Consider the following 25627-nt stretch of genomic DNA (forward strand, 5'->3'; position numbering starts at 1 on the left):
TCAGAGAAATAAATTACATTTTAAAATATATTAAAATAGAAAGCAGTTATTTCAAATTGTAATAATATTTCGCAATATTACTGTTTTTACTGTATTTTTGATCCAATAAATGCGGCCTTGGTGAACATAAGAGACTTTTTTTTTTTCAAAAACAAAAAAATCTCAATTATTCCAAACATCTGACCATTGGTGTATAATTTATATATAATTCATCATTTATAATGAAGGGTCAGTTTCTAACCTCCCCATCTGAGCTCATGTGTTGAATGGACCTCTCGATCGGTTTCTGGTGATTCAGTTTGAACTCTGATTGGCCGTCTCTCGCTGGCTCCTCCCACAGAATGTGCTCATATGCCTGGATCGTCCAATCCACTGAATCCCAGATGATGAGCTCACCGATATGAGAGCCGCTCGCAAACAAGCCGTCTGAGATAAACAATAACCAACAATAAACGCAACAATACTCAACACAATCCAAAATGATCTCAATGTGTGCGTGAGGACTGATTGCCATCAGATATCTCACCGTTGACGTGGATGAGAGAATGGATGGTGTCCTGATGGTCAGCTAGATGACGCATGGCCATAACCGCAATGTCTGATCCAGACAGGTTCAACTTAAATATCACTGGAACATCAGAAATCATTACAAATCATTCATTGACCTACAAGCAAACTCATCAATAAAATAGCTTAAGCTGCAACATGAAAATCATTTTTGCTGAACAGAGCTTTGAAATTAAGATTTATGAAGACCACGACAGCTTTTGCTAGACCAGTGAGCGTAAATCTTTTCATATTTGTTGAAAATACCACTCATTTTTTAGGCATACAACATTTTATGGAAAAATAATTTTTCAGTTACCAATTTCTTTATCCATGGCAGCTGCAATGAAGTTCTTTGGTAACTCCACCATGGCTGAGATGCCTTCAGAATAAAGCAGAAGATTTATGAAAATATATTTAAATACACTACTGTTCAAAAATTTGGGGTCAGTAAGATTTTTTTTTTTTTTCAAATAAATGTATACGTTTATTTATTAAAGACACATTAAATTGATCAAAAGTGACAGTGAAGACATGTATAATATAATGCTACAAAAGATTTCTGTTTCAAATAAATGCTTTCCATTCATCACATAATCTTAAAAAAATGTACTACAGTTCCCACAAAAATATTATGCAGCACAACTGTTTTTAGCATAATAATCAGAAATGTTTCTTGAGCAGCAAATCAGCATATTAGAATGATGATTAATGGTGCTGAAAATTCACCTTTGCATCACAGGAATAAATTACATTTTAAAATGCATAAATTACACTCTACCAGTTTAAGTTTATAAAACTATTAAAAAGTGAAGTGATGTGACATGTGGCCAAGTATGGTGACCCATCATTTAACCCATCCAAAGTGCACACACACACCGTGAACACACACCCGGAGCAGTGGGCAGCCATTTATGCTGCAGCGCCCGGGGAGCAGTTGGGGGTTCGGTGCCTTGCTCAAGGGCACCTCAGTCGTGGTATTGAAGGTGGAAGAGAGCTGTACATTCACTCCCCCCACCTACAATCCCTGCCGGTACCAGACTCGAACCCACAACCTTTGGGTTACGAGTCCGACTCTTAACCATTAGGCCACGACTTCCCCTTAGTCACTTTGTAGTGACTTTATCTTGTGTTTTGTAGTCTGTATTTGCTCTTGGACAGGAGTTGGACATACATTTATTTATCTGTGTGTTTTGGATTGTGTACCTGCATCGCTGTGATGAACCGTTTTACACTGCAGCTCAAAGTCTCTGTTCCAAACACACAGTTCATTTCCACCCGAGAGCCACACGTCCAAACGAACCAACACCAGCAAACACTGAAAAACAGACACCTCCATCAGCGTACAAACACACAAAATCCACCTACACACACTGAAAGAGGAACAGACCTGTTTCCACACACAATCCCAACCATCTGTGCACTGAAACAGGAAGACATGAAGCTGTACCACATACTGTACCTTCACTGGGGACTGGAGATCAGATATGTTCTGCACTCGGTTTCCTGAATCTGGATCCCATAACTGCGGTAGAATTAAGGCAAAGCATCAACACTAAACACACACACTTCAGCAGAGGTTTGTGTAAAGGATACACTGAGCGTGCGGTCTGATGAAGCGGTAATGAGCGCCGTGTGAGCGTTTCCTCCTCTGATGAAGGTGTATGATATCATTGCAGTGATTTGCTGCGTATGACCGCGCAACTCAATCAAATGGTCTCCAGTCTGAAACACACACACAGACAAATGCTGCTGGTTTGGCATTTATAGTGTTGGGGTCACGCAGTAAATGTAATACAGTAAAACGGCAAAGGGTAATTATAACTAAAAAAATTATTTTGTTAATGTTATTAATATAGTATTAATTAACTATTTAATTAACAATATAATACTGTTTCAAAATATATGAAATCTCAAAATATGACATTTCTAAATAAATTAAATCAAGCATATTATATTTTGCATATATTTTGAGGCATTGCTCCCTCCAAAATACTCACACACACACACAAAATAACATAAATCTTTCCATGTGCACATAAAAACATAAATATATATATATATATACTTCCAATTTTATATTTTAAAAATGAGTTAAAATACTTAAAACAAATATGAAACCATTTTGCGCTCATTTCATAAATACATCATAAAGTTTTATATATGTATTTTTCTATATTTATAATATATTGTGAAAATAAAATTCTATAGTATAAATAAATAAAATGTCTTATATAAGTGTGTGTGTATATATATATATATATATATATATAATACAACAAACACTTGAGTTTATTTTATAAGAAAATATATGTTTTTAATATATTTATAATACGAGTACATTTTAGAGAGAGAGAGAGAGAGAGAGAGAGATAGCTCATATTTTATGAGAAAATGTTCTTTATTTGTTTATTTATTTAAAATTAATTAATTACAACTACAGGAGGATTTTGAGGGCTGTGGTGTCTCAATGCAAAAAAAGAGTTCCTGATTTTATTTAATAATTTATATTTAAATAAAATATTTTATTTAATTTTATTAATAAAAATGTTAAAATTACTTTTGCCAAAAAGTATCAACTAGGCTGACCTCTGGCCTATTTCATGTATTTACCATATCAATAACATGTGATTAGCATATTCATAAAGTTCTGTTCTGCTCACCTCAACATTCCAAATGAGCACCAGGCCATCGTCACCTGCAGACGCAAACCTGCCAACAAAACACACAGATGCTGGGTAAAACCTGGCATGACGCTTCACCTATGCCTAAGAAAGCATAATGCCCAAAATATAACGTCGCCAGCACTATGACAGATCTTCTTCTCGGACTGGATTTTAACAATCGCATGATTCCCACGTCACCTTTGACCTCTCGAGCTCAGAAACGAATCGTCCGCAGGAAGAACAGGAGAATGAAACTATGATAAAGGGATGAGATACAGGAAGTATGGAAGGGATCGGAGAAGAGAAACAGGACTCGGGACTCAAAAAGCAATCAGTGATGTTCTGCACACTGACCTCAGCTGAAACTCTCCTCCTGCACCGAGATCATCAGGAGCAGCCAGCCGTGACACACACACACACACACACTTCCAAACGCTCTTCTCCATCACTTCAATAAAAATAACCCCTGCCTTACACTGCCCAGCACAGCGTGTTTGTATATACATGAGCTTTTTGAAAGCCTCCAGCGCAGATGTTTTTATGCAGACGCAGTTAATATGGACAGGCCCAGAGCTGATGGACACTATCAAGTTGATGTTGAAGTGCAAACACACACACACACACACACACACACACACACAAACTCCCTCAAGCTGTGATGATTAAGCTCTTGTCACGCTCTGTAAGTTTGCTTTTGGAGAGGATCTGGCTCAGTCTTAGCTGTCAATCACTGGTCAGAGGCAGAAGAAGAGGAGAAGAGGATTGCTTACCTTAAGTCATCAATCTGCACCAGAAATCGAACAATGTCAAAGTGTCCTTTCAGCACCTGCATCTCCGTGAAACAGTTTTTGGGCTGTTCCTCCCCAATGAACAGAGCCGCGCTCTTCTGCCCACGAAGAGAATATAATAGACAAACGAATCATTGCTTCAATCTAGCTCAGAATGTGCTGAAATGACTGTTGTTTGCTCGACTGCGTCGGCCTGTCTCTCTCTGATACATGTACTGAACTCCTGCAACTAGAAGACCCAGTCTTTAAGAGAGCTGGACACTGAAACGAGCTTCTTATCTTCTGCTTATTGGTAAATAATGGCAGTAACATGGACATAGGTCATGCCACAAAATTGGAGTTTTAGTGACTTTTAAATTGCATGGCTGATAACAGCTTTGTGTTATTACAGGCATTTTTCTAAACACATCAACACAAATATAAATGCTGCTGTTTTTTTCTGTCTTTTTTGCCCCTTGTAAAAAAAATAACAAACTGAAATCATTAAAAAAACAAAGAAAATCATTTTCAGAAATAGATAGATAGATAGATAGATAAAGATTTTTCAAATCTTAAAGAAATCTATTTTTGGGACATCAAACAGAGAAGTTTCATAAGTCACACACATACACTGTAGTTTGTGGTTTACTATGGCTTGTACTCACCTCCACTGTTCCCTGCGCTTCCCGACCTCCCAGAATCCACCGCAGCATGTTGGTCTTTTACAAAAGCATCTGACTTTACACGCAAACGAATGGATTTTGTGTGCAAATAAATCTCAAGACAAATCAGTGTAGCTGCATGTTGCGAAACCGTCTGGCAGAGACGCGCGGTGCGTTCTGTTGATATTCCTGATGCGAGGAGTCTTTATGAAAACACTCAATCAGTCGCGTCAGCTCACTCTCTAGTGGAATATATTTCCATCCGTGACGAACCCAAACATTACAGCACGTCTTGTTTGACAGAACGCGTCACACACGCGTCTGGTACAATGTATCCGTTCCGAGCCGGTTCTGCTTTAGAGCCAAAACACTTCAGTTAGAGCATATAAACGAGTCAAATGACCGTCGATGATCGGAAATGTTCATAAAATCATCTCTCTGACAGTATTTTCGGCCAAATCAGCTGCTCACTACAAACAAACAATTTGCGGACTCATGTGACTAGCTACGGAAGCTTCCAGGGGACACACGTGACCCGCAGTGTTTGCGAAGCGAAAAACATCAAAGGTCTACAAGTTGATCTTTTATTGGAGGTTGGTTTGTAGATGTACCAGCCCCAAATTTAAACAAAAGAAGCAGCATATACAACAAAACTTAAAGGGGTCATATGATGCGATTTCAAGTTGTCCTTTCTCTTTGGAGTGTTACAAGCTGATTGTGCATAGATAAGATCCCTGTAGTTGCACAAAACCCGAAGAGATATTCTTTATCAAAGTTAAGACTCTGCCACCCCCCCCTAAAACGGCTTGGTTTAACACGCCCCCACATATCTACCTCACTATGTGGAAATATTTGCATAATGCCGCCCAAATGTGCACGCAAAGAAAAAAGGCATGGTCTCAGTAACCGCAGTTAGTGTTGAAGCAGCATGTCAGGGAGACGCTGTGTGTTTCTAGGCGAAAGCAAAAGCACTTTATTTGGCCTTCCGAAAGTAGATGCATTTAGGAATCTTTAAGATTACTTACAACAGAACAGCAATGCATTTTATGGACGACCGTTTCGTGAACCTAGGAGAGGAGGTAATTCTGACTTTGCTATGACAATCTGGCGCTTCTGAATCAGCTACTGTTTTGTTATTAGTTTAAGTATTTGCTAATGACTGTTCAAATGCGGAGTTTTGCGCATTGTGTGTGTGTGTGCGCACGTGTGTGTGTGTGTGTGTGTGTGAGAGAGAGAGAGAATGTGTGCGTGTGTGTGTGTGTGTGTGTGAGAGAGAGAGAGAGTGTGTGAGAGAGAGAGAGAGAGAGAGAGAGAGGCGGGGCATAGAGGACCTACAATAATGTACAGTATTTGAAAAAGAATGTGTTTTTTGAACATTAAAGCATGTCAACATATTCTGTTACACCAAATAATGATCTTTAAAAAAGCATCATATAACCCCTTTAATATACTGATTTTTTTTTCTGTAAGCAAATACTTCTGTCAAATGCTGTTTTATATTATCATATTTTTAACTGTATTGTTAGTATCGTGGTTCATTATATATTTTTGAGTATTTTTCTCTGTAAAATCTTGTAGATATTGCCTTTTATTACGTTATATATATATAGTTATTGTTGTTGTATATATCTGTGATACCATGTGTATTTTTTCTGTAAGAAAATTCTTGTTTTATAGTATTTTTTTTTGTTATTGTTTTTGTGGTCATCATGCCACCGCTAGATGTCAGTATACACCAACTCGAAAACCCTGTTGCGGTCGAACATGTCTGAGACACTAACTTATCCACAGCTTCAGGGATTCAGTCCATTTTATTCAATCACTAGTGTCTGTGATCTCCTCCCAAATGTATTATTCACACACATAAAGGCAACAGTATGGCATGGCAGCAACTGAATAATCAAGTAAACATATTAAAGCAATACTTTTAAGCCTTTTCTCTGGCTACATTCTCCCTCAGGTCTTCAAAAGAGTGAGAGTGATAGACTCTGTGCGAATGCTGAGGAATTATTTGAGGATTACCATCACCTCACCTTACAGAGATGTGGCCCCACTGGGCCCTTGTGACCCCAACACACACACACACAGAGAGAGAGAGAGATGAGCGAATCGCGTGTGTTCTCAGATAGAGACGCGTGTGTGTGAGAGTGTGACCTTCATGCTGAGCTCTAGCGTTGATTTCTGATTTAGTGTCAATCCGCTGCGCTTGTCATGCCAGGCGAGGTGCTTTCCACAAGGTAATAGAAAAACTCAAGGGCAGAGAGAGAGGGGAGGGTAGCAGGAGACGGAGGGAGATGTAACTATCTGAACAAGGTGCAAAGAAACAACAGTACAGTCAAAATGCAAGAGAAATTAAAGTGAGGATGGAGAGAAATGTTGACAATTAAAAGTTCATTCACATTTCCTTTAGAAAATGCTGTTGCCAGGCAGCAAAAAATGTTATTTTTAAGAAAAAGTAAATCAAATTAAAATTGTATTGCCTATTTATAATAATGAAAACTCTGCGCTATACAAGTTGATAAATAAATGTAAAAACGTAAAGACCAATCATAATTCAGTATGCATAAAGAAAAATAAAGGAGATCATCATAAGAACACATAGCAACAATATCCTTTAAATCACTTCTGAACTTTTCTTTTCACCTGATGAACAATAAAAACATTGACAGCCAATCAGAATCCACCAGAATTTAACAATAGCAAGCATTTAAAGCAGCCAACAACAAAATTACAGCGCGCGCTTTAATAAACAACCTTAACTTGCCTTGATGTGGACAATAATATAGTTATCGTTCTGGCCTTATAGAAGTCCTCACCATAATTATAAGGATAACACACAGAGGAACCATATCGCTGTAATCCCTCTCAGGACGATTTTTTTTTTTTCCAGCTGATGAACGATTAAAGCATGGTCAGCCAATCAGAATCAGCGCCCGCATTTAAAGTGACAGACCACAGAAAAGTTTGTGTTTTCCACAGCATGAAGATAAGATCTTAGGGATTCGTGAATGAACCGCTTATTTTAAAATCTTCCAGGTCTACTGACATTTGTTATGATATCTGCTTCAAACATTACAATGCTCATGATAACTATTGTTAATAAGTAAATCTACTTCATCGAATTCAAGTCCATTTTCAATGGCTGCATGCTTGTGTCTCTTGTGCATAAGGTTTATAGTTAGTTAGTTAAAAGGATTAGTTCACTTCTGAATAAAAATTTCCTCATAATTTACTCACCCCCATGTCATCCAAGATCTTCATGTCTTTCTTTCTTCAGTCGAAAAGAAATTAAGGTTTCTGAGGAAAACATTCCAGGGTTTTTCTCTATATAGTGGACTTCAGTGGGGTTCATGGGTGGAAGGTTCAAATTGCAGCTTCAAAGCGCTCTACACGATCCCAGGCGAGGAATAAGGGTCTTATCTAGCGAAACGATCGGTCATTTTCTAAAAAAGATAATAAATGATATACTTTTTAACCTCAAACGCTTGTCTTGTGTAGCTCTGCAATGCGCATGCGTACTCTGTGCAGTCCCATTCGAAACAGTTAGGGTGTATCGAAAAACTCCCATCTAATTTTCTCCTCCAACTTCAAAATCGTCCTACATCACTGCAGAAGTACCGACCCAGTGTTTACAAAGTGAACGTGCAAAGAATATCAAACACCCTTTACAGAAAACGGTAAAACCGCGATGTAGGACGATTTAGAACGATTTTGAAGTTGGAGGAGAAAATGAGATGGGAGTTTTTCGATACACCCTAACTGTCATGAACCGGAATGCACAGAGTTCACGCCGAATTAGACAAGACGAGCGTTTGAGGTTAAAAAGCAGTGTTGGGGAAAGTTACTTTTAAAAGTAATGCATTACAATATTCGTGGATGGTGCCCAGATATCATATCAGAATTTAAAATGTTGATATTAAGTTAATTTAATTCGTCACACTGGAAATGGACATTCAAGTTGAGCTTATTGCATTATGGGATACATTGCCCAGTACGCTTGCATGTTTGCAGGTTGCATAATATATGCACATGGGCGGCGCTAGGGAGGGGCTAGCAGGTGCTTCAGCACCCCTAAGAAAGACAAAAGCACCCCCATAGCACCCCCACAGATTTCTTCCTGGAATCAATTATATACATGCTATAGCCTCTTGTATTTAATAATTAAGATGATAATTAAAAAAAGAAAGACACAAAAAATGAACAATATTTGAGAGAAATAGGCCTTTTGTGTACATAGAAAAAGTCTTAGATCTTTGAGTTCAGCTCATAACAAATGGGGACAAAAAGTAAAGTGTTGCGTTTATAATTTTGTTCAGTGTATAAACTATGATAAAAGTTCATCAGCATGCATTGATTAATCCCATGTTGTAGCAAAAAAAAAACATGTGCTAGTGCAACCAACTGAGAAAGTTAGTCGCAAAAGAGCGACCAGTGGGTAGAATGAGTCTGGAGCCCTGAATTGCCCAGCTCCCCCTGTCAATGATCTAACACCCCCTCAGCACCTGCGTTCAAAATTCTCTGGCGCCACCCCTGTATATGCATAGTACCTATACTTACTGAATAATTCAGAAAGGGCGAGAGTATGGGCTATTCCAGTTTTTATATTGTTTTCCTGTTTGGATATGTGATTTGCTGAACGTAATATATTGTATTTAAGGAAACCACACAGCACTACAAATTTTAGGTGATTTTTAGTGGCAAGACTTCTGCAACCTTCTGAAAGAAGACTTAGCCTACATGTCTTCCATGCAAGCATGCGTGTAATCTGTTATGGAGAATATTTGCTGCATGTTTTTAATGATGTCTTAATGTTTTAATTCTAGCATGTAACCCTATAACCTCAGCTTTATATTCCCTCTCTCTCTCATTACTGCATGCCTGTATTCTCTCTCTCTCTCATATATGGCATATAATAGTAATAAAGTATTACCAGTCAAGATCTATGTTTCCCCAAGAATAACAGAAGATGCGAGGTGTCAAATAATGACATATTGAAAATGAATTTATTCGTTAATTTACATTCAATCGTTATAAACATGTTCAGGAAACGAAACAGCCGTTAAGAATAAGATCAAACATTTAAGAAATTTATATTGTAGAAGCACATACATGAACTTAGAACATATCACAAACTGACCGAATGGGAACAAGTTAAGAATGCTTTATCTACACAAAACATCCTATATAACAGCATATAACAAATTCATACTTCTCGCTTAAATGACATTTCCCCGTTGCTGTGTTGTTGTTTACCTTGGTCGGCACATGCAGTCAAGAATCGTAATTCTTTTTGAGATATTTTCCTTTCTCTCCTCCACCGATTCATAAAACAGTCCTAAAATGTGAACGATTTCTTCCATAATAATAATGATGATAATAATAATAAAAACGAGTGCACCGTCTCTCGCCTTGTTTCTCAAATGCAAACGAATACATTTCAAATGTGCAGATTGTTTACTGTCCAGCTTGCTGACATTTTCAATTTGCAAAAAGAAAGTGCTAATAAATCAAAAATAAATAGGACGTAATAAATAAATGTCTTTTTTTTTCTTCAGGCTATGATGCTTTAGGTTTTATTTCCATCAGGTGCGCACAGTTCATGTTTACTAGAGGACAGTCGTATCCTTTGACTTCCGTGTGCGTCACTGGGCCGGTAATGATGGGTGGACGAGAAACAGGAGGTGAACCACGTCAAAGTATTAGGTGAAACTCATGGACACTGTGTGCTCGAGCGCTTTGCGGCGCAGGGACGCGATGCTCGTCCCTCTCCAGACGTCAGTGTCCGGGGAGCTACACAGCTGAGGCGAGCCGGTCACGTTGGTGGGGCCAGAGAGCGACGCGGACACCATACCGGGGAAGGTGGGTTGGTAGAGGTGGGACTGGAGGCCGGAACCGTTGGAGGACATGTTGGACAGGCTCATGGAGTTGTGTGGCGGTCCGGCGCCCAGGCTGCACTGGGATAGAGACTGTGCCATGGCTTGTTGTCGGCCTAGTGCGGGCGGTAACTGCAGCTGTGAGACTCCCGGCATCCCGGCCGCCGCCCAGCGGGTGTCATTGGCGTGAAAGGAGCACAGGCTGTCGCCCATGGCGGAGGGGAACTGCGGTAGGCCGTGGTGTGTAGGCAACAATGTGCCCGGAGCGCGAAACACGTTGGTGGTCTTCTTGCGCTTCTTCCATTTGGCGCGTCGGTTCTGAAACCAAACCTGCAAGCAGAGGGAACAAAAAGAGCCGTCAGAAATGCTTACATTGCATTAGAATAGATGTAAAAGTGTGCATTTAAAACGTTTAATAAAAAAGCAGTATAACATGGCGTCCAATATTGCTCAATGAAAAATTTGTTTTTGTTATTATCATTTATGTTCACTAAAATAAAATAAGCAGACAATAAATAAATACGCATTGTGTGTGTGTGGGGGTTGGGGGGGGGTTGCTAAATTAAGTTTATCTTAAGATGTAAAAATGCAAAAAGGTTTCTGTGAGGGTTAGGGGTAGAGTTAGGGTGAGGGGATAGAAAGTCTATGAAAGTCCTCACAAGTATAGTAAAACAAACATGTGTGTGTGTTTTTAAACAAGACCCAACATTTCTTGATGTCACATTACAGATTCTTAAGAATCAGTGTTTTGGTTTCTTTGTTATATTTCTAAAGAAATATAGATACACAAAAATCTATGTTGCACAAAAAATATAGTTGCACAAAAATAACCTACACTTAACACAGCAGGGGAAAAAATATTCTTCTGATGCATTATTTGTTTGTTTGCATGCTATTAGTGACATCAAAATAAATTTGAACAAACTACACTGAAAAAATAGTAACATACCATTGGTAACATCTCAATTAACTACTTTCATTCAAGTTCAAAAATATTATTAAACATCGCTGAATCAACCTAAATCATTTACACTGTAGGGTTAGAACTGATTATTGGAGTAAGGTTTACAAGAACATACTATTTTGCTTTTTCTATTTTAAAATAGCATGTTTAATTCAACGCGTTACTTGGCGTTTCTTTGTAATTTCTAGCAATTTCTCAGTGAAGATTGTTCCTACGCTATTTTTTTCAGTGTACAAACAAAACTAAATTAGTTCGAAATAGCGATTGCAGGTTACCACCTTTGACTGTATAGCTAACATAGTTTTTCTTTTAATATTTAGTTTGTTTTTCTTTTGCCTCTTTCCTTGATAAACGTCTCGACATCACAGAATGGCGCTATTAATGCTGTTTTAAATGATAAGGAATCATAATATTTAGACTCCCCATTATTATGTGCTCGATTTTACAACACCAGGGCATAAAAAGGCCCACCCTGGGCCGTAAAAGGCTCACACGGTGTTTATTTCCCGAGGTCCTTCAGGTTTATAGAGATATCAGGCGCGCTCACAATGATTAACGAGCAGATTTTGACCCAACGAAAAGGGGAGAAAAAATGTGGAGGGGTTCATATTAGATCCCCGAATCCCACTCCACGCAGCCAGCCGTGAAATCCGGCCTCAAATGCATTACACTTCAGAGGATAAAAGAAAATGCAATTTCTCATACCATTAAAAAAGACAGAGCACCATCCGCACGCTCGCCATTAAGTCGTGCACACTGACAGACCTATTTCATGAGAGCGCGAAACATTCATGCAACAAACCTAGTGTGCTGTTTCAGAAGATCACCGCGCGGTCAGCATGTCACTCATTTAGTTTTTATGTAAATAAAATGGTTAGGACAGAGTCTCAGGCTTGCTCATTATGATGGTTATTATTTTACGCAGAATAGTCTTACGCATTGAGTTTAATAAGCCTGTTAAGTTATAAATAATTCTGAAATTGGTTAATAATAATGGTCTTGGTTTTATTGCACTATCAACTCGAAAAGCTATACATTTATAATGAGCCTCTATAGATCACAGAGATAGCGCTGGAATGCAGCGCGCGCTCGTTGCGTCCTACATTTGTCTCGCGGGTTCATTTACTGCTGCATTTGCGCCTGACCACCAATCACAGCAGCAGCAAGAGTCCTCATCTTATAAAAGCGATTAAGATATCGGTCTGCTCCAATGGCTAAGATAACCGATAATGGTATTGTAAAAGGAAGATGACCTGAACAATAACATAATCATGAAAAGCGCGCTGCGTTGAAATGGGCGCACTTTCAAGAGCCAAGAAAATTGCTATAGAAACGTAACCTGAATCAAATACAATAAGGCCTAGAAATCTGTAACAGCAATAACAATAATACTAATTATAACACTAACACAAAATAAATAAAACCTATATGATGGTAGTGCTTAAAGCTTTACGGAAGCAATAAACACAGTTTTACAATAATAAAGCAAGAGATTCGTGAGATTGGGATGAATATACTGTTGAATATACAAATTGAGAAAATAAATATGCTACTAATAATAAAAAACAATAAACAGGACATGCGGTCTCATTTAAAACACCATGGATGTTTACACTGAATATTAATATGAGTTTAACAGTTTTGTAGACATTATTCAGGCTATAATTAATTTATTTTCATTGTTTTATTGACGACAGAGCTCGTTCGGAGATGTTTTCATCACATTTAAAAGCGTTTTCATAAACTATTATAGTATTTTTAGGCGAGGATTTTTGTGCTAATGTTCTATCGACAAACTCATATAAACAAACAGAAATGCGAATTCTCTTTATAATAAAAATAGGCTGGTCTTCTTCAAATTAAAATATAAAGCGTTTTCATTTCGTTATCTCGTATTTTTAATAATCAACATTAGTATTTGTGGGGGGGGGGGGGGGGGTAGCTAAATTATCTACCTAAATATTCTTTGGGAATGCATTTTATAGAAAATATAATCTGAGTAATAATAATGATAATTATATAGTGCTTTAGATGTATCGATTTCCCTTTTTCATTTCAAACATAATAATTTCAGCCTACAACAACGCATAATATTTTATGAAAATATCATATATATGTTGTACAGAATTAATACAATGTAAATGACGATACAGCAATAATAATATTAATGAAACAATCCGAAACCTGTGCTGATCAGACTCCACCGGACTCACCTGCACGCGTGACTCCGTCAGGGCGATCCGCAGGGCGAGCTCCTCGCGCATGAAGATGTCCGGATAGTGAGTTTTGGCGAAGCTGCGTTCCAGCTCGTTAAGCTGAGCCGGAGTAAAGCGAGTCCGGTGCCGTTTCTGTTTCTGACTCTGCTGGCCGCCGGACTGGGTGGGGTTCTGTTGCTGCTGCTGTTGCTTCTCCTGTTCCTTACTGTTCACCGCTGCACCCGGCGGATTGGATCCAGCACTGTTGATATCTTCTCCGGGGAGAAGGGTGGCCCCTTCCACTGCATCGGAGACCGGGGCGAGTTCTCCGGGGTGGCCCGGGTCAGTTCCGCCGCCGCCCAGCCTGCATTTCAATGCCTCCCTGTGACCCAGAAGCTCGGCCGCGGCATCCTTCATCCCTGAAGCAGAGAAAACAGGTCAAAGCTGAGTGAGCTCAAAATCAACACCAAGCATTGCTGAAAAAGAGAGAAGTATTAGTGCAGAAAATATTTTTTCTAGACTGTCACATCAAGCACAATTCTTATGCAAAAACTACAATATGCTATTTCTCATTACAGCCATAAAATGCAAATAATGGTGAAAAACTAGCTCACAACAATGTCATCTTTAAAAAAAACTAATTCCATTTGATTCCCCTCAATATCTTGGAAAACGACTAAATCAAATTACTGCGTAATATAATAATAATGATTACTTTTCCAATGAATTAGCTCGCTTAAATCGAATTAAGATAAAATAAGAGACAAATTGTCAATTCTCTCTGCTTGAATTAGATGAGAAGAGTGCTCCAGCTTACAGTAGAGTTGCAGACCGGAGTTTGGCGTTGATAACTCACCGAGGCGAGCATCCAGCAGGTCGGCGTGCGAAAGCATCGCGCACCGCTCCAGGGCGAAATGCTTTCCCAAAAAAATCTCTATGACTTTAAACTATTTAAAAAATATATATGGCCTAAATGAAAGCAAATTCGGTTTGTGGTTAAAAAAGGAGGTCCCTTGCATTATAATGTCCTTTAGAGGAACTGGGAGGCGCTTAATAGTTGAATGAACCCATGAGCTCCTTCAAATGAGAGCCAATCAGCGTTGAATCCTGGAGGTGTCAGATGCGCGAGAGACTCTCTTGCTGCCCTCCCAAGTTCATTTCTCCTCGTTCTTTGATCCCCAAATTATAACCTTTAAAATGACCTCCTTCAGAAAGCTCATCGAGAAACTCCCTCAGAACTGGTTTAATTGAGCGTGATGGTAACAGAATCATTGATGGGGCCCTGATTATTTGAGGAGAAACAGCGAATTAAAGTATTGTTATATAAACGTGTCATCCTTATCAAAGCCATATGGTTTAGTAATGGCTTCCCGAAGTTTATTACTAGACTAAACGATCAAACAGTGCTCTCTTTATGATATGGACTCATTTGCTTGGTTTTTATGCGCGTCCCTTAGATCCCAAAAAAAAGGTTTCGCGTTTTAATTATAAAGTTCCTCGAGATTTTCCACTTTTGTCACTTAATCGTTAGTGATAATTTCGCGTTTCCTCGTGGAAAAAAAGGCCTTCGTGTCGTGCCATGTAACAACTCTCGCCTTTTGGAGACGAAGTGAACCTCTTCTAATGTTTCTAGTACCCCGGGGCAGCCAACAACAAAGTTTAGATTAGCCCTATATCTCAAACCAGGGTAATTTTCAACATCATTAGGCTTTTATGTAATTAGTGCCAAATCTATAAGCTTTTTATTACGATTATTAGCGAGATCAGTATAAATTAGGGCTGATTTAGTAGTGTTTAGGCCCGACTGTCACGGCGGGAGGAACTTGGAGTAAATGATATGTGAGCAAATTAGGTGCATAATTCGGTGGAAAGTCAGTCAGAAATGTGCTTCCAGGGCTGATGCGCGCAGACACAGGGAAACCCCCACCAAAGCAAAGGGGGAGTGCGAGGACTTTCGCACCAAAATAGATACATTTAGACTTTAAACACTCTACGCTGACAAATTGTATTCGTTGCATTGATTTTTCATCCAATTGCCCCAAATTAACTTGATTCATTTCATGCAAAGATCACTCGAGTGCCGGTGCAGCCCGTCTAACCACCAATAAACGAACCTGCATTTACACCAATTAACACAATAGCTTTGGTCACACACGGAGCCGGTGAAAAATAGCAGACAACCAGCGCAAACAAGACTCTAAGCAGATGTCAGTGGGATGGTTTAAAGAACTCCTTTATTTGCGAGAGTGAATGGTGTCTTTTCAGCGCGCACAAAGGACGCGTCCGAGCGAGAAACTTTCGACGCTTTTTTGACAAGCCACCAATCTGCTGGTAAGAACAAGAGCGCCCGCTTCCAGACGCCGGGTCAGATGCGACTCTTGACTCGCCGGGGAAATGTATATGCCTCGCTGAAAATGAGGAAAGGAAGAGAGTGCGGATTCAATTCGGAAACAATTGTTCTTGCGCTGCGTTTTGATGTCCGAAATGTCAGAGAAGGCGAACGAGGCACCGGGCGCGTAATGGAAGATCTCGGGTTTGTGTTCATCTCACACTTTGCTTTTGGCCAGGAAATAGACTGGGGCTTTTTGAATTGGGATGAGGATGTGTTGTTTTATCTTGCTGGAGTTGTAATCCTTTTATTCTACACGCTTAAAAATAAAGGTTCTTCGCTTGTTCTATTCAAACAAACTCAAACGTGAGTTGTTTATATGCTTCTTTGGAGACATCAAACGAGAATTATAGACTTTTAAGATCCATTCGTTTACAGATTCTAAAAAACGACTAAATAAAAGTTCTTTAAAAATCATCTTCTCCAATGACAGTTTCAGGTTCTAAGAGCAACCTTTATTTTTTTTTAAAGAGTGTACGATTGGTGTTTAAGACGGAAATGATTCACATGCATGAACGAACACTTTTACTATTCGTTGTTCACAATTTTATTTGTATCCTCGTGTATCATAGCAAGAAAAAATCAACTGCATCAACAATAACGATCATTTGAAATCATTACATTGTTTGTTCTGAAACAGATGACGCGTGATTGATAGCGCGCTTCATTTGATGACTTTTCATATTGCTCGATGCTTTTATAGCTGCACAAACAGAAGTGAATCACTCTTCTGGAGGCACACGGTCATATTTAACGGACTAAAAGTGCGACAGACGCCTAACGATGCTTTCAGGGGACATATGAGTGAAGGGCTGCCGTGCACTTCATAAAATATGAACAAATATAGTGTGCAAGCTGTGACCCTCAATTAACATTCTTTTATCCTCTTACTGCTTGCTTTTGTCTTTATTCGGCTGTAAGAGTTTTTTATGCATAGGATCAAGTGTTTTTTCCCCTTCTATAATAACTAAGTTTTAGATTGTTGCACACAAACGGAGCAAGGGCTGAAAACTGGCTGGCTGGAAATGCATTTGCTTGCTCTAATGCAATTCATTCCTTCTGTTTACCTCCGTACAAAATGTACAGATTGAATTTCTGTACACCAATACCCGGCCTGCAGCCAGCAAGGGGATTTCAAGCTTTATTTGTGAAACGCGAAGCGAAGCAAAACATTTTATTAAATGCATTTGAGGGGGATACACAACTGTTTCCTGACCTCACCAGTAATGAAAAAGAAAAAAGAAAAATCTTTAGGTCCTCTGAGCTGCAGCAAAAGGTTGTGATCACAACTAAAGTTCAGGAATCAACACACACACACACACACACACACACATATATATATATATATATAAACAAAACAAAAAACGTACGACCAGCAGTACCACGACTACACAGTACTGTAATTTAGCAATTAATAATGGAAATAATAATAATAATAATATTTACTTTATGGTGTACACAACATGCACACAAAACACAACTAATGATGTAAATATAGAATATATAACCACTAATAACATTTGTAATTGTATCACCAAACAATTAGGACAACGTAGAATCAGATATTTTTTCCCAAATAACTGAAAGTAATTTTTCCACGTTTTCCTTCAAAAAAACTGATTTAATGCACTACAAACTATCAAATCAAATGATAAATTCAAAGACGTTCAAAACATTTGGCAAATACTCCTATGGATAAATGAGTGTGAAGTTAAAACAAACAGTTAAAACAGTAATAATACCATATTATAACTTTAATAGATATATGTAACGTCTTTAATAACAAATCTACGCATATTATCATCTATGGATAAATTTAAAATAGGCCTACAGCTGTTAAAATGCTGCTCTTAAAATACAGCTTTACTATTTTGGGAAAACTATATCCACATAATAATAATAATATTTTATATATGGCTAGATTTGTAAAATAATAAAATGAAATAAATAAAAATGTAGCATATTTATATTCCCACTGACTTCAATTTTTTATTAAATATCAACTATATTATAAATGATATAGAATATTATTACATAAACTATATTATTATTATCACAAGTATTAATTCTAGGGGAAATATTTTATTAAATTAGCCACTTTATGTGGTACATTTTCGGCTATTTGACTTCTAATGACACGCAAATACACACATTGACTTCTCACACACCTTTCTGCATTTTCAGATTTCCATTAAAACATTTTTAGTGATTTTAGGTCTTGCTGTCCCGTGTAGGGGACATTCGGTCCACACAACAGACAAACCCGGCTCCACACCCACACACGTGCCGCATAACGCCTTCTTTCTCCGCACATGCGGCTCCACGGCGGAATGTGATTCACGGGGCGTCTATATTCACTCAATTAGAGAATCCTAAAGAGAAAATCGATCGTCCATCTGCAGAAATGCCAGTTTAACAAATTAGATTCTTGTTTCGTGCAGGTGATGCGGTGACAGTCGGGGGGATTAAAGGTAATAAGCTGTTGTGTTTTAGCTGGAGGAGGAGGAGGAAGAGGAGGAGGAGGGGGTGATGAAGAATCCCTCCTCCCCCTAAATCCATCAGGTGCTCCGGTTCCTCCGGTCGCGCGCGCCCTCCGCCGCATCTCATGCTCCAATTAGGCTCTGCCCTCCGAACGGACTCGATTAGACCGTGATTTATCCGAAAGAAATATAATTATGGCTCCAAATAAAATAATCAGCATTGAAGAGCGATTTCCTTAACGAGATGGAGCGGTTGGGTGTCACGGAGTGGCGGCGCCTCATTAGCGCTATAATGAGGCTTCGGGGTGAACCCGATAATTATCGAAATATGTAGAATGAAGACCAAGCCAAATGGAACCCGAATTCATCTGCTCCTTCGGCTTTCAAAAAAACCCCGAAACACATTTTATAACACACTGAATTAGGCGGAACTATATAGACTTAAGAAGAAACGCGAACCTGACAGAAATCCATTCAATGATCTGTTTCAGTGAGGAAACACCCATTGAAAAGGACACCATTTAAACAACTCCTAATCACAACAGTCCAACGCTACTGGGACATGCCTACAGAAAAAGAGATTTGCGTTATACGCTGCAAATATAGAAAGATATGGATATATTTAAGGGTTCCTACAAGCTCTTCAGAGAGCCAAAATGGTGCCTCAAGTATCTTTTTATTTTTTACATATGGGCCTGTGAACAACCAACCACACACACACACAAAAAAAGGTCAAAAAAAATATAATGTAACCAAAAACACATCATGTGCAATAAATAATTACAAATATATATGTCTTTATTTAAACAGTATATCTATCATGTTACGAAAATATAAAATGATTAAAAGTCTTGCTTGAAAACTGTGATTATATATGACAAATAAATGCCACTTGGTTTGATTACCTTATCCATTATGTTTTATTTTGTTATTGAATGCAGCAACATTCACTCTTGTTTAGGTTTGACTGTCCAAATAGGTTTTGGGGCACTTTAAACAGAAAACAATACATAACCATACAGACTACTGAAGAGTTGCCCCCTGCATTTTACATCACATAGTTCTGTAAAATAAATCTGAACTATGTGATATCAAATGCATTGAAGAAAGCAGTAAGTTATTGCGAAGGAAATTTCTCCATTTACCTTGACAATGTTGATTACAATATCTGAGACATGGGAAAAGCTTGATGCAATCTCTACCAGAGGATCAGAAACAGGCCCTCCATTACCTAATATGAAATGGCAAAGACATTCATAGCCTACAAAATACACCCAGAACTCAAATGATGCAATCATGTTAAAACTGCAAAATATCCAGCAACTAGGTCAAAGCATGTGTGCAGGAGAACTGCAGCCGTGGGCACGTGCTTGCATGAGAGAATCTGGCCAGCGGAGGTCAGTGTCTTTTCAGGAGAGCTGGAAATATATTCTCATCATATACTAGTTTTTCATGCTATACCTGTCTCCCTCTGCATGCAGGAAAGCAAAGCCCGTCCACGTGACTGACATCCAGGTTCAAATTCTGCATTAATTACTGCAGTCCTATGAGAAGGGAAGCATATGGCATCTTATATCAAAACTCAAGGCCAGTGTTTTACATATTAATTCAGCTTTATGTAGTCACACATACCTGCAGCAGGAATAAATGTGAAATGCTTACATGAAATCAAAGATGTGTCACAATTTTTCCCTTCCCAGCAGGTGAAGGTCTAATCTAAAAAAGTAACATACTATAATGAACTGAAGATACAGAGCTGAACAAAAAATGTCAGTATTCAATAATAACTAGGCGCATGAAGGTTTATCTTTACACCAATAAAAAAAAAAAAAAACAGAAGGGTTTGAAATAGTAAAAAGAAACTTTATTTCATGATAGTGTGCATTTGATCACAGAATGCTAGGAAGAAGATGGTGTCATTAAATTATGAATCAATACAAAAATCTTTGAAATGCAAACATAAGCAATCAGTAAACATCGCATTGCTTCTGAAACGCTAAACAGGTCAGAACAAATGGAATGGACACTTGGGATGTCAGGGTGTACATTAACGTCTGTGGGTGTTTATTCGTTCGTGTCCATCATCCTTCCAGCTTGACTGAATCTAAAACAGTTCTGGCCTCCTTGTATTCTTCCATTTCAGCCAGTTCCTCTTCTGTTTCCTGAAAATAAAAATGATTTCAAGTCATCGTCTGTACCCAATCTAGAGTCTTAATGAGTGCAAGTAATATTTGGTTAATTAAAAATATGAATAATGAACAAATAACATGAAGAAAGTGATGCATCTTACAACCAGGGCCGTTTCTAGCCAATTTGAAGCCCTAGGCGAAATCCCTATTGCGCCCCCCCCCCACAAATTATAATTATATATATATAAAAAATTCTTTTCAGACACCAGTTGCTTGTCACATTCAAATTGGTTGTCATAGTAACGACACTAATTTGTGGAGATTCAGTGCATTGTGTTCCACAAATCTGAATGCATTATTTGTAAATTGACTGTTAAGATAAACATTTTGCACAATTTAGTATCTGTAATATCATTGCGTTGCCACTAGATGCCTGTATAGCCCTATGTAACAATCCCTAGTGGCTAAGACATTGCACATAATTTACACAAATTAATTCGATTATATTTTGATTTGGATACTATATACACTATACTACTACATATTGTTTAGATATTATCAATGGCTACTTTTTTGTCTTTATCTGTTTTTTTGTTCATTTTTTTTTGTTGTTGTTTCTTGAAACATTGATTTAAAGTGTCAGTTATTGCATTATTATTTCAGTCAAACCTATAAAACCCCTTTGTTACCCCAAACTACAAATAAAAGCTTTATCAGTGGCATAAAAGTAACCAATGCAGCTACTTAATCATTTGCTACTCATTAACACGTTAACGTCCCCTTAAATAACGTGACGCTCTGCCCTCTATGACGCTGCTCCCATTAAGCGCTGTTGGAAGTGAATGAATTGATTCAGCATTTCGACACCTCCGTAAGGATGCATTTAACTCGACAAAGCGGTCTAATAAAGGATGTATTGATCTAGTGAATTTTACTATACAAATATTTTTTTATTGGATGTTAAAGTTTATATGGGAATATTACATGACACGCTGATCCTTTAACAATGCATTGGCGCAAAAAACGCATACCTTTTGGACAAATCTGCCACAAATATTTGGACAAATGTGCCACAAAAGTGCCACAAATACTGCCTAAACAAAATACTGATTTTGTGCACTTTATTTACTGTACCAATATTTTAAATTGGCCTTTGAACTTAGCTTTATTGCATGGCAAAAAAAAGTGTTACCTTGCCAAAGCACTGACAGAGCCCACTGATCTAACGGCGCTGTTGAGCGCTCCAAATGCAAACTTTGCATGTAACAATCAGGCAGCAATTGACAGCACTCTGATCTAGTGGCATACAGGCATCGTCAGATTGACAGTACTCTAGCCCAATAATGTTGGGGGATCTAGTGGGGGGGGCAGTCATATTTCAGGGTGACCGTGCCACTCTTTATCACAACCCTGCTAAAAGTGCCAGTACATGCGCTCATTGGCGCCCCTTCAGCTGGTGGCGCCCTAGGCGACCGCCTAGCTTGCCTATGCCTAGAAACGGCCCTGCTTACAACCCTAGTAATTTACAATACATTCAAAGCATTGGCTACAGAATTTAATGAACTGATAATTACTACTATACCTATTACACATTTGTTTCTTATCCAAAATACTGATATATTTTAAGATCACAATGTGTTTTTTTTCAATCATGAATCATATAAATGTAAATGGATTATACCAAACCTCAGATTTCAAGATCCACTGCATAATTTTAGTTAGTATAAAAACATTTATCAAAATATTTACACTTATATTCACAACCATCTTGGTTTTTAACTGCCTTAAATGACAAAATAAATTCAAACCTGAAGTCTACAGAGTGGGAGCTTTCCATCCAGTTGGAGTTAGTAAATCAGATCACAGTAACACAATGAAAGAGACTAACTACCTCACCAAAAACAGCTAATCCACTCAGTAAACCTGTCAGATAATCACACACACACAAGCCCCTCTGACAAACAAACACACACGTAACACAGTGAGAAAATGTAATGGAGGCAGTGAGAGTAGTAGGTCATATCAATGCTAATCGATCGACGATGGTTTCTATAAAGGCCATTGCCGTGACAACATTACTAATGAACTGAATGAGTGCAGCACAGGACTGTGTGTGTGTGTGTGTGTGTGTGTGTGTAGCCTCACTGAGCTGCTGCTGTGGCTGACGGTATGTTTTACTCTGACACATAAATGTAGAGGGTATAGGAACCATTTTTATTGAAACACAAACAGGGGCTGTTCGCAGCAAGCCACTTGAAAAGCACCTGTGCAATCAGCTTTGTTTGCTGTTAATTAATGTGACCCCTGTAATCCTCTACTTCCTCTAAACGCCAACAAACAGGAAGCGGATGGCACACTGTCTCCCCTGTACATCTCTCACAAACAGACATCTTTCTCACACACATAAACCTGCAATGTCATGGTGTCTTGTGCTTAGCACTGATCCGAACACCTGTGAGATGCTTGGACACAAAAATGTTCTCCTGTACTACCAATATTCAGACTATGAATAACTTTTCCATCCAAGATGTAGATGAGTTTATCACTTCATCTGAACAGATTTGGAGAAATTTAGCATTCCATCACTTGCTCACCCGTGGATCCTCTGCAGTGAATGGGTGCCGTCAGAATGGGAGTTCAAAGAGCTGATAAAACATTACACAAGTTATCCACACCACTCCAGCCCATCAATTAACATCATAGGAAGCAAAAAGCTGCGCGTTTTTAAAAAACAAATCCATCATTAAAAGGATTTTAACTTCAAACTCAAGTGGAAAAATCTTGTCGGAATCAAGAGAGAAATATGCACAGATCAAGCACCGTTTACAAGTGAAACTAGTCCAAAACAGTTCTAAACAAACATGTTGGTGGACTGGAGTGCTGTGGATTACTTGAGGATTATTGTGATGTTTTTATCAGCTGTTTGGACTGCAGAGGATCCACTGGTGAACAAGTGAGGTAATGCTAAATTTCTCCAAATTTGTTCTGATAATGAAAACACCTAATCTACATCTTGGATGACATTTTGAGCAAATTTTAATTTTTGGGTAACTAAATTGTGCTGCTGAGTTCAAACCTTACAGGTAGGTCAACACCTGAAACACTGTGCATTTCATATTCTCACCAACAGTTGTTGCAGGTCAGCGTGGGCCGTGGCTAAACGACGATGGCAGTCAGGGATCATCATTCTTGACTCTTGCAACACCTCCAACTGTTAAAGACACGTTTAAGAGATTTTACTGGCTCTGTGCTACAACAAAACAAAAAGAAGACTTTTCACATAAAAACATCATTCAGAAAACCCAGAACTTCTCTCTTACTCTCAGAGAGCATTTTATGTGTCTGTATTACTTCATTAAGTATTTGAAGGAGCACACTGGAAAACGCTAAACTCCTTGTTGAGTGAGTTTGTAAGTTATTACTCAATATCAAACACACGTACAACTGTCATCAGATATGAAGAGGAGTAAATCATGTCAGAATTGTACATTTTGTGTGAACTTTAAAACAGCTATATATGCATTCACTCCAGATAGAAGGTGAAGAAGAGAATGAAGAGAGAGAGAACATGGGACACTACTCCTTGAGAACCTCTAAATCAGCAGCATGTGTTGTTAATTACAAAACTCCTCTAAAGTTACATAACATCATTAATTTTGCATCAGCACATTAAAACTCACCCTGATTTCACCCACAGCGCTGCCATACTGAATCAGCTCTGTCTCTTTCACCCTTACCAAAGCAATGTCTTTAACACAACAGCACAGCCGACTGGTATCGGCAGTGTAGCGTTCAGTTCCCTTTCGAACAGTCTCTCCCGTTGACTTGACAGGGCTCTACAGTGCGACCATTTCAGTCGTGCGACTATGAAATAATATTTAGGAGCACCAGTGTGACTGACCCGATCAGCATATCTGTGTTTGCGCTGAGGGAGCTTCAAAGGTTCTAATATACTTACGTGTTTCTGCACCGTTGAGTAATGTATCACAGACGTATCCTCTCATTATAACAAACAAAGTGTTGACGGGGTGTAAATAAGATGTTCATTGTGCAGTGTAGAGAACTTCGTCAATTATAATGGAGTTTTGTGATATCGGGATAAACTAAGATGAGCGACAGCTTTTAATGATTATTAAGGGAGTTTGCAAATGTGATATTGATTTAATACAACAGTTCATTAAACAAGAAGTTAATATTAAGTGACTTTTATTGTCTGACAACAACACAATTGCCTTATTTTGCTCTATTTCATCAACGAAAATAGAAAAAAAAAAAAAAAAAAGGAACAGCTCAGCCGCTGCGCATCGCCATTCAAACACAGCGGTGATTTGTTTATGAATGAACTGCGTTTTTAAATGAATCTAGTGAGTCAATGATTCAATTACCCATTCATAAAGACAATCACGTACTTCGTTCCTGAATGATTCAGCTGTTCGAACAAATCAATTGAATGAATGATTCAGTGATAAAATCAGTGACTTGACGCCACCTGCTGGCAGTTTTAGTTTATTTTTTTTAAAAGCATCTTTTCTGTTATTTAAATTTTTATATTCAAAATGTTATATTTAAAACATTAACCTCAACATGAATTTATGAATTTAATTGCACCCATGCGACCTCTGAGCCTCATTAAACGCCTGAAAATACACCTACAAGCACACACATTTATTTCTTAAATACTGATTTCATTTGATTGGTAACTTATTCTTATTCTACTCGTTTTTATTCTGTTGTTTTAATTAGAAATGTTAAAAAGCTTAAATATATTTTTTATTTAAAGTTAGAAAAATGCCATTACAAAGGTAAAAACAAAATTCCCTATAAATCACTTTAAGGAGTCTATTATCACCTCGTAATGGGAAGGTAAATTTTTTTATCAGAATTTTTGATTACTGATTAGAAGGTGCTCCTAAAAGCACAAGCACTCCTAAAAAGAAAAGTATCCGTAGAGCCCTG

General features: G+C 38.3%; 3 protein-coding genes across 5 annotated transcripts in view; all 3 read right to left on the bottom strand.

Moving 5' to 3' along the window:
• Positions 1 to 5202, bottom strand: part of wdr41 (WD repeat domain 41) — an 11053-nt gene extending 5851 nt beyond the window's left edge. The window contains exons 1-9 of one of the 2 annotated variants that reach the window (XM_016271271.1): positions 4645 to 5202; positions 3983 to 4095; positions 3210 to 3258; positions 2143 to 2271; positions 2009 to 2071; positions 1753 to 1864; positions 866 to 928; positions 527 to 628; positions 242 to 426 (exon numbers count right to left, since the gene is read on the bottom strand). In XM_016271271.1, coding sequence (XP_016126757.1) covers positions 242 to 426; positions 527 to 628; positions 866 to 928; positions 1753 to 1864; positions 2009 to 2071; positions 2143 to 2271; positions 3210 to 3258; positions 3983 to 4095; positions 4645 to 4692 — 864 coding nt within the window. In that variant the 5' untranslated portion in view covers positions 4693 to 5202. Of the gene's footprint in view, positions 1 to 241; positions 427 to 526; positions 629 to 865; positions 929 to 1752; positions 1865 to 2008; positions 2072 to 2142; positions 2272 to 3209; positions 3259 to 3982; positions 4099 to 4644 lie in introns of both variants that reach the window. The other variant, XM_016271270.1, reaches the window with a different exon arrangement.
• A 4502-nt stretch (positions 5203 to 9704) lies between these two features.
• Positions 9705 to 20318, bottom strand: otpa (orthopedia homeobox a). Of its 2 annotated transcripts, XM_016271272.1 has the most exons (4): positions 20205 to 20318; positions 20004 to 20086; positions 13692 to 14092; positions 9705 to 10844 (listed from the first exon to the last, which is right to left on the bottom strand). In XM_016271272.1, coding segments are annotated over exons 1-4 (990 nt in total). In that variant the 5' UTR covers positions 20207 to 20318; the 3' UTR covers positions 9705 to 10340. The 2 variants fall into 2 exon arrangements, with proteins under 2 accessions (XP_016126758.1, XP_016126759.1); XM_016271273.1 differs by lacking the exons at positions 20004 to 20086; positions 20205 to 20318 and adding an exon at positions 14491 to 15395.
• A 66-nt stretch (positions 20319 to 20384) lies between these two features.
• Positions 20385 to 25627, bottom strand: part of tbca (tubulin cofactor a) — a 24639-nt gene continuing 19396 nt past the window's right edge. The window contains exons 4-5 of the mRNA XM_016271358.1: positions 23796 to 23882; positions 20385 to 20704 (exon numbers count right to left, since the gene is read on the bottom strand). Of these exons, the coding sequence (XP_016126844.1) occupies positions 20624 to 20704; positions 23796 to 23882 (168 nt within the window). The 3' untranslated portion in view covers positions 20385 to 20623. The remainder of the gene's footprint in view (positions 20705 to 23795; positions 23883 to 25627) is intronic.

This window comes from Sinocyclocheilus grahami, unplaced genomic scaffold (genome assembly GCF_001515645.1).
Source record: "Sinocyclocheilus grahami isolate Dianchi unplaced genomic scaffold, SAMN03320097.WGS_v1.1 scaffold61.1, whole genome shotgun sequence".
NCBI lineage: Eukaryota > Metazoa > Chordata > Actinopteri > Cypriniformes > Cyprinidae > Sinocyclocheilus > Sinocyclocheilus grahami.

Coding starts and splice junctions, on each gene's coding strand:
- otpa (XM_016271272.1), bottom strand. Junction 14,093..20,003: donor CTGCATGCAGAGGGAGACAG/GTATAGCATGAA, acceptor TCTCTGCTTCAG/GGATGAAGGATGCCGCGGCC. Junction 10,845..13,691: donor TGACGGAGTCACGCGTGCAG/GTGAGTCCGGTG, acceptor CTCTGCTTGCAG/GTTTGGTTTCAGAACCGACG.